The sequence below is a fragment of the Catharus ustulatus genome, chromosome 2 (assembly GCF_009819885.2).
Source record: "Catharus ustulatus isolate bCatUst1 chromosome 2, bCatUst1.pri.v2, whole genome shotgun sequence".
Taxonomy (NCBI): domain Eukaryota; kingdom Metazoa; phylum Chordata; class Aves; order Passeriformes; family Turdidae; genus Catharus; species Catharus ustulatus.
Genome location: NC_046222.1, coordinates 30,223,387 through 30,233,018, shown reverse-complemented (window position 1 = coordinate 30,233,018; position 9,632 = coordinate 30,223,387). Strand labels below are relative to the sequence as shown.

The following is a 9,632-nucleotide window of genomic DNA, read 5'->3' as shown; positions in this document are numbered from 1 at the left end:
GTCCCCTGTATTTGCTCAGGTTCTCAGAAATTGCTTCAGGATGAGGTTATGGGGAAGAACAGACTTAGCGATCATGGTCAGATTAATCGTGCTGTGGTGTGCACGTCACAAGCCCTTGGGAATAAAGCAAGCTTCTCTGCATACCAAGCTGATAACTGAGCTTACTGTAGGTACTAAGTTAATTAGTAGCAGTCAGGGCAGAAGGTTGAGTAGATAGTGAGATGAAACAGGGGAAAGGTGAAATGCTTCCTAGAGACTGACAATGAGATACTGGAAGAAACAAAGAAAAAATTACTTTAAAAAGGAAATTCACAGTCCTAACTAAAGAAATACACTGTTAAATGAAACTTCCCACCATACGACCAAGCAACAGAGAACAGAAAGCTTTCTGTAAAAAAGAAAAAAGGGACATGAAAGGGAGACAGTTTAGCATAGCAGGATAAATGTTCTTGTTTACTCTCCCAGGCTTCAACACCTTGTTTAACAAACCCTGCAGAGTGATATCTCTCAGGCCTTACCGAAGCCCCACTGCATTTTCTGCACCTTTTAATCACCAAAAACTTCTTGATGCAGCTATGTGATCGATTTTTATTTGTTATAGATCACAGTAACAGTCTGAATCTGTCAGACTGTGGAGAGAACCAAAACAGCAGACAGACAAAAATTTCAGAAGTCCTTCAGAAATGCTAAAAGGTCTCATGTGGAAGCACTTTTCTGCTAGAAAACATACTGCAAAGGTTAGTTCATAGAAATTCATCCTGCTTTGTAACCTCAGACTCACAAAGCAGTATATATCACATTCATAAACATGTTCAACTAATACACTCACAGCTGCATCATAATTGTTGTTTTATGCATGCTTGTAAATGACTAAAAACAATTGCTCAAGATTCAGCAATCATCCACGAACAGCATAAGTAAAATCTACAGGAGTTACTGAACTCTGAACTTCCACACAAATAAAGTTATGCAATTCATACAAGCAACACAGACCTAGCATTTCTAGCCTTTTTCATCCCAATATTTCATAACTATGTCCAAGACTATTTTTAAAAATGGTGCACCAATCAAAACTACTATACAGATTTTCAGCAAAACCAACATCTTTCTATCTATCCACAAATCAAATTCAGAATTTCAAATCACAGTAGTTCTCCAGCAAATAATGAAGAATATTTTCACCTTTCTGACTTTCTACTAACTTAGCATAAAGATCTAACCTCATAGCAGTGCCTACTCCCCACAGGAGAATGTGCAGATAAGCAAAGTGCCTCAGCTCCCTCCACACAGGTGTAGTACCCTCTGTAGTAACTTACAAGGGGGATTCAACAATGTTCAAATTGTTAAGGTTTTTGGACAGTGGTCAGTGTACATACCAGAGCTGGGAGTTGTCTAAAGTCATCAGGCTGAGCTGGTAATCCATGATAGGCTTTGCTGAGTAAAAAATGGGTCTTAGATTCTTTCTACATCTTTCTGTGAGGCTTACTCCATCAAAGAAGGAAGAATTTCCTTCTGCTCCAATGGTTTGGGCCAAGTCAATCAAATGACAGCCACTACAGCACTGGAAATTATTCCCACTCTTCCTTCTCCTCCACCACTCTGGCTATGCATTCCTAGTGCTTCCCTTTAATGAGGAACTAACGGTTAGATGATACTTGAGGGACGAGATTAAGCGCACTGATTTCTCTTTGGAAAAATGTAAATACTTTCCCCATGAGACAGCTGGGCTGGTTCAGTAAGAGATCACTTGAGCACTGAGTCACTGCAAGAAGACAGGAAGAAACTGAGAACAGGTAGGAGGATAATTTTAATTACCTCCTCAAATCAGTAGGATGTAAATCTTTTATCTCTGAGGAACCGTTCTAAAAACCACCAGCTACACTGGTTAGAAAATAGTTGCTGTTTGTATAGACACATGCAAATTCCACACGGGTCAGTCATGATGCCTGTGTACAGAAGCTGTCAAAAGTTTTCTCAAACCTTAGCAGTTAAGGTGTTGTCAACACCAGGCAACCCCAAAAAGGAAATCATATTTTCCATCTAAATAATAGCCTTGCAAAATGACATGCTACACACCAGAATCCCGACTTTCTCCCCTTTATGCAAGTCTGCCATATTCAAAATAATCCTCTTGAAAGCAAAGAGTGGATAACAATCAAAGCTAAAGCTCCTTTATCTGTCAGCAGCCAGAAAGGCAATTATAAGGAAAAAATATTCAAAACACAGAAACACTGACATGTCTAGGCCGGAATGGTAGATGATCTGGTCCAACCCCTTACTGGAAGCTGGGCCCTGAACTCAGCTGTATCTTTAATATTTCCAGCCAAGAAGATTCCTCCATTTCTCTGGGCAAGTAATAGCATTTTGCTGTTTTCACATTAAAGACTGTTTTTCTTATATCTAGAGGCACTTCCCTTTTTCCTGTTGCCTCTTATCCTGTCACCATGTACCCTCATGAAAACTCCCTCTCTCCTCTCTGTAACTACCTAGTACTGGTAAACTGTGAGTAGACACTCCCCACCTGCCCAAGCCTTCTCTCCTCTTGGCTGTACAAATCCAGCCTCTCAAACCGTCAAAGTTCTCCAACCTTCAAGTCATTCACCAGACCATATCCAATTTTTCAGACCACATCCAAACTGGGGGAAGCAAAACTGTACACAATATTTCATGCATGTCCTAACAAGTGCTGCTCAGAATAATCCCATCCCTTGATCTGTTCACTACCCTCTCACTGATGCGGCCAGGACACAGCCACCGTTCACTGCTTCAAGAGCACACTGCTGACTCCTGTTGAGTTTCCCTTTCATCGTGTCCACCAAGTTTATTTCAGCAGAGCTGCATCGCAGTCAGTCTGGCCCCAGCCTGTACTGCTGGTTGGGATTATTTCAACCCTGCAGGACTTTACATTTATCTTTGTGAACCTCATGCAATTCTTGTTGGTCAAAACATCCAAATATAACAACATAACAATAAACATTTAGTATTAGGGCATCTTCCTGTTACAGACCACCATGAACTGCACACTGCTCCTGGAGATAATTCATCCTATAGTATTCAAGAACTTACAGTGAGGTCTAAGCACTGATGAGTTCTTCTATAGGCATTTAAGAGAAATCTCTGAATCAGTAACCTTTATTCTTATGAAAGATTGCAATTTCCCAGGCATCACCTGGGAATAACAAATTGTTTAGATGAGCACATCTAGGAAATTCCTGAAGTTTGTAGGAGATAATTTCTTGTCACAGGTACTCAGTGAGACTACTATAAAAGATGCACTCCTAGACTTGCTATCTGTAGATAGAGAAGGACTCGTGGGGGTGTTGGTGCAGCCTCACCAGGAGTGCTGGCAGGAGTTCTAGGCCCGACCATTTCAGTGGGGTGGGAAAGTCTTTGAATGTGTGCAGAGGAAGACACAAAGCTGCTGGAAGGGCTGGAAGGTGTGTCCTGGGAGGAGCAGCTGAGGGCTCTGGGAAAAAGGGAGGCTGAGAGGTGACTTTGCTCTCTGCAGCTCCCTGAGGAGGGGAGAGGGGGATTCTGATCCCTTCTCCCAGGGATCCAGTGACAGGACAAATGCAGATGGTTCAAAGCTGTGTCAGGCGACATCAGGAAGCATTTCTTTACCTTGAGGGTGGTCAGACACTGGGACAGGCTTCCTAGAGAGGTGGTCAATACCCCAAGCCTGTCAGTGTGTAAGAGACATTTGGAGAATCCCCTTAATAACATGCTTTAGCTTCTGGTCAGCCCTGAAGCAGGTGAGGAGTTGGAGAAGGTGTAGGTCCCTTCCAACTGAAATTATTCTATTCTATTCTATTCTATTCTATTCTATTCTATTCTATTCTATTCTATTCTATTCTATTCTATTCTATTCTATTCTATTCTATTCCATTCCATTCCATTCCATTCCAGTTTTCAGACACACACTAAAGGTTCAGATAACAGAAGTAATCCAGTACCTAATTCAGTTCTGTGGTTTATCATTACCTCTCATTCCATTCCCAGATATATCAGTGAGTAAAAATATTTCTAACTCAGCTCTCTCTGAAATAATAACCCCATGCCCCCCCTTTTATCTCCTTTTGTTTGTAAAATCAAAGAAGGCATAAAACATTTGACAAACAGGACTTGATCAGGACAAATATACGAATTTACATTTCACAGAAGTCATAAATAGATTTATATGTGGGCCACGTGATGTGGGCTGGGCAAGCTGTTGTTCCTGCTTAGTGAGGCAGAGATCAAGATTCCTTTGCTACGTGGGGAAAAACCCAGAATTTTCAGGGCAGTTTCTCTCATTGAAGTGAAGCAGACCAAAGAGATACGACACAGGTAAGCACTCCCCCACTGCTCACTCCGCCCTCTTTCCTAATGAGTTTCCTGCTTTTGTGGGACAGACCGAGAAGAGCTGCAAAAGAGTAGAAGGTGTGTGATCGTCTAGAAACTGCTTTGGATTCAGAACCCGGAAAACAGAGATTCTGCTTTCTCACGCAAAACTTGTACAATGGGATCTTCCCATCAGTTGGTATCTTCCCATCCTCACTAGTTTCCGATTTTTATTTTCAAAAGAAATCCTCATAGTTTCCCTACCAAAAAACTCGAAAGGAGGAAGGGAGAATTTTAACTGGTGTTCTATCCTTGGGTCAGAATGGGAAGCAGCAGTGCGCATTTTTCCTTGTGATGAAGAGAGACGTTAAAACATGACTGCTCGAACCTACCAAAACCTCTTTCTGGTAAGTAGATGCTAAAAAGTATGTGTTTCTTTTGCTTATATGCATTTAACTATTTTTGCTGTAATAAGGGGAAAGCACACAATATAACATGGAGCTATATAAAACTATTTATTTGTTTGGAGAGGCATATTCATTAAAAATATGCCCATTGTGTCATGCTTTTTTCCTTCAAAGAGGTCTTCACCGAAACCGTGGGATAGATGGAGGTTAGCATACCATGTCCAAGACAGCTCCTTAATTATGGTATTCTTGAATGCCACAGATCCCTAGTATTCATTCCATATTGACTGCACACAGTGACAACTGCTGTCCCTTTCACTGAAATGGGGTTTGGAATGGGGGATATGAAAAGCTCTTGTGTCTGAGAACAGAGCAAAAAAAAAAGCACATCAACAGAGAAAGAACTGAGAATAAAAGCAAATACTGAAATAAGTGCCTACATTTTACAGAACACACATACACTAGCTACATCCAGAACCTAAACTTACATTACTGCTCTAGTGCTACACTGAAGTAAGATGTTCCTTTTACCAGGGCAGACAGACCTACAGGCCTATTAAATAATGCTGATTTTCTGCTTTTCTTCTGGATTTGAATGAGTATTTGAATGCTGATTATGCAAGGCACAAATGTCTTAGAATTAACCCTTATAGTTATTCCATGACTTGCTTTTGCAGTAACCTTTTTAGATATGTCTGGTAATAAGTGCCCATGGTCTCTTTATGCAGTTTATGTTTTGCAACTGTGTCCAAGTATTCCAACTATTCAATATGCGTGCACTCAGGAAATTCTAATATGTTTATATTGGTGTGCACAGATTTCCCAGGCTTATGATGTACGTGCATGTACTCGAGTGTGTATGTTTTTACTGCGATCACAATACTTAGAAATGTGTTTATATGCTCATGTTTCACACTGAAAAAACTGTTCCATCTTCCACAGATGTCTGTCCCTTTAAGTGCCCATCTGTTCTCAAGTGCCTGCTACCAACACCCCTTCTGCCATGTGGCTAGAGACACGCTGGAAGAACATCCGCCAAACCTTGCTGCTTCTGTTCACCGCTGCTCTTCTGATCGGGGTCACCATGTTGGCCATCTCCTCTAACATCAACCCAGTAGGCTATTTCTTCCTTGGGGTAGGGGGAGTGTGCCTTGTTGGCTATTTGCTGAGTGTGTTTGTCGAGTGTTACCTGAGGAATCAACACCGGCATGACGCAAACGAAGTACCTCCAAACAGGCAGAGCCAAGCAGGGTAAGCAGCAATTCGGTTACTCCTCTTTAACTCTCTCACCTCTCTCATGGCCATTTTAAACACTCTTTTGCTGCCTTTCCCCCGAGACACCAAATGCAGACTCCATTCCCAAAGACAGAAGTTCTTTCAGGTCTTTTTCCCTCATTACTGATGTGGAGGTTGCAAAGTCAACGCCACGCATATCCTGTAGCTTTGTAATATATATTTTCTTCCCCTTGGGAACTGATCCACTAAAACTTGCCAATGTTAAACTGATCCAAGCCCATTTTATTTTTCTTTGAGTAATCGAGGCTTGCCAAACAATGAGTCAGACAAGGAAAAAGAAAAAATGTTGAAGCAATACCGAATCTTATTTGGGTTTAGCTCTATAAACCTTATCTCTAGAGCAGCTGTTTCTTGGCAAACTTTAAGAGAAATCTGTAACTGGGTGTGTTCCCCCTCTTAAAATTTCTACTTGACACTAATAAAACCCCTGATATTTAGAGACTGAATACTACCAGCTCTTTTTGGCTTCATGTTCATTTGCAGCTTCCCAGAATGACCTAATTTAACCCCAGTTTTCCTACTGTCATTGAAGAGGCTAACTTTATTTGCTTCTTTGTATAACCCAGATAATCATTATCCATATGCATAAATGACTTGATGTTCCCAAATAAAATGTTTATTTTTAGAAAGACTATATAAAAAAGAAGTCTCTATTGGGCCCTGCTAGTTTGGGGGCATACCTGAAGAAAACTAGTATCCTTTTATTTTAAAATACGACCTGAAAAGAAAAATGTCTCCAAAGTAACATTTTTTTTTCCTTTGCAGATAATTATTTTAAACACAGAATAACTGGTCCTGATTTAAACTGGATGAAAGTACTTAATTTTCTCCACTTCCTAAAAATGAATAGGCATTGAGCTAATATATTTTTAAAAATAGGTCCCGTTTTATTCCATGAGATAACTAGTAGTTAGCAATGCTTAGTGATAAATTTTAACTGTAGCAGGACACCAGGTTAAGCCTAGGACACTGAACTGAACAGTGTGGGTAGCTTCACTAACTCTGAGGAGTGTGGGAAAATGGTCAGATGAGCTATTTTCTATACCACTAAGAAAGACATTCAGTTGGTTGGAGAGGTGAGCTGATCCAGGGGCAGAATATCCTACACAGCAATACCACGTGAGATACCCTGTCTCAGTCCCATTTGTTGATTGTAGCATGGTCCCTGAAGTCCATGATCTGTCCTATAAACATAAACTACACAGTAAAATAATGAGTGTATCTGGCATTGCTCTCTGGCACAGGGTGAATGCTGCCTATGAAGCACCCACCTATGAGGAGGTGATGACCATGTCAGCTCCACCAATATGGACAATTACATCCAACCCAGGCTCTGTGCCCTCGCCGCTGAGCGAGCCTCCCCCGTACAACGTTGTTATTGAATCCTCTGCCCAACAAGAGATGATGGTGGAGGCTCTCTGGGGGCCAGTGCCACCAGACAGAATGTACACCTCTGAGACAGACACGGGCTCCAGGACGCAGCTGCAGCTGGTGCTGCCCCCAAGACTGCAGCGGTTTGTTTCAGACATCCATGAGGAGAAAGATGTTGAAGAAAGGTTTGAACCACTGGAGCCACTCACTCCACCACCTGCTTACGAGACTGCCATCAGTGATGAGGTCTTTGAGGATGCTCACCAGCCCTCTGCGTTAGGACTGATTTCACCTTCCACGAATACAGAGCCAAACCCTCACCCCAATACAGGATGCTCCTAGAGGGATGGTAAAATGGCTGATAATGTTTTGCCTAAACATTTGTCTCACCCTTCTTTGAACCAGAGTTGAACTACAGCCACAGGTGATGTTACTAGAATCTTTTTGCACAAAATAGAAATCAATGCAATACCACACTGCTTTGTCTCAGCAGATACATAAAACCACTGTGAGGGAAGTTGTGTTATGTATGGCAACATTTTCAAAGTGGAGATACACCTTTATGGGAGAGGAGAAGTAAATCCCCGAGAAGAGATAAAGTTGCCAAAAGACCTCTGAATAAGAACTGAAGGATGCAGCCAGAGGAACCTGCCTGGAAAAGGGGAGGAATAGAAACAACACTAAGCATGTTCTGCCTGTGTATTGCAAACAGCAATATTGCTGAGTTCTGTGTGATCATCAGCCACCCTGAAATCCCTACAGCAAGAACAAGCCTGCACTCCCCATGTTGCTGTTTTGCAGCAACACAAATTTGTGGTCTGAGCTGTTTGTTACTGTCCCTCTGCCACACCTGCTCCACATCCTCAACTGTGCTACATGGCAGTCTGACTGAGGGGAGAGTGGCTGACTCCATCTGGAAGCTGGTACCACCTGATACCTGTTACTTAGAGTTGAAAAGCTGATAGTATGCATCAAATGACTTTGTTGTTCACAAAGTTCTCATCCCACAGAGCCAGTGGTGGACATGAGGGAGATAAGCTTTCCCCCTGCAAGAGAGGCCAGTGATGGGATACATACACATGTAAGCATACTCGCTCAGACTTCATGGCTCTACAACAGGGTGTATATCCGCTGTATTACAGGTGTACTCTAACAGATGGCCCGAGACACTTTATTGTCATCATGCATAGAAAGGCCAAAGCTCCTCCAGTTCTCTGTGGGCTCTGGAAAGGTCCAGTCTGTCTGCCAAGGCAGCGGCGCACCTGAGAACAACAGTCCCGAGAGACATTTGGCCTTCATCACGATGGATCTAGGCTGTAGGCAGGTTCCAGCCTTCACTGATCGGTGATGCTGTGCCTTTTTTAATGGATGAGTTAAACTGATGGGCTCTGCAGTGCCAGTGGTCTGCAGTATGCAGAGATGCATTTGCATCTGGTGTATGTCCAAATTAAAAAATAAAAATGGTGGTCTGAATCTCCTGTGAAGGAGAGTAGCAATCATCACAGCCTTGTTTATGACTGCATATTTAATTCATATGAGGAACCATCAAACCATAGGCTAGAAGCAAATAAATTATTTCTTATTGTTTGATTCTTTATAGTTCAAAGCAGAAAAAAATACATTTTATGTTGTTTATAAATAAACAGGATTGCTTTAAAAATTCCTGGTGGCAATGCTGATTTTTCCTCCTAAAAGAAACACTCCACAAAGCCATGTTTTTGCTTGCATTCTGCTTATTTGTTAATTTTGGCTTAGAAAAGAAGTTCAATTTCTGAATTGACAGCTGAATCACTTTATTATCATTATTGATGAACCAATTATGATATGTCTGTCACGGAAGTATTAGGAGAGACAAACTTGCTGATCAAGGCAATATGATTTCTTTAATGTCAATCACTACTTGCATTTTCCTCCTGTATCTGCTAACAGAAAAGAATCTCACCAAAAGGTGCCACAGGTATGTGACACCAGCATAGAAACTCTGAGTCTTAAACTGGGGAACTCAGGACCTGCCTGAGTGCACCAAATTCCCAAGAGTCATGAAGAAATTCAGGTGACCAGCACAGACTGAAAACTAGCCAAAAGACCAAAAATGCCATCAGTTATGATCAGTACAATTTTGTCTTCAACATTTGTAAAGACTGTCAGGCCTTTGGACGTGTGTTAAGCTTTGGCAGGCAGAATTCCTGTACACCGGGACATAGGAATTCTGTGTGCTAAAGAATAATGTGCAGAAGC

At 41.7% G+C, this 9,632-nt stretch overlaps 1 protein-coding gene across 2 annotated transcripts; it reads left to right on the top strand.

Moving 5' to 3' along the window:
* The first annotated feature begins 4,242 nt into the window (after window positions 1–4,242).
* On the top strand, window positions 4,243–7,850 carry TMEM139 (transmembrane protein 139). 2 transcript variants are annotated; one of them, XM_033053554.1, is made up of 4 exons: window positions 4,243–4,326; window positions 4,642–4,727; window positions 5,670–5,978; window positions 7,268–7,850. In XM_033053554.1, exons 3-4 carry the CDS (start codon window positions 5,731–5,733, stop codon window positions 7,734–7,736), a joined length of 717 nt encoding a protein of 238 aa, XP_032909445.1. In that variant the 5' UTR covers window positions 4,243–4,326; window positions 4,642–4,727; window positions 5,670–5,730; the 3' UTR covers window positions 7,737–7,850. The 2 variants fall into 2 exon arrangements, with proteins under 2 accessions (XP_032909445.1, XP_032909444.1); XM_033053553.1 differs by lacking the exon at window positions 4,243–4,326 and having other exon boundaries at window positions 4,593–4,727.
* Window positions 7,851–9,632: the final 1,782 nt, after the last annotated feature.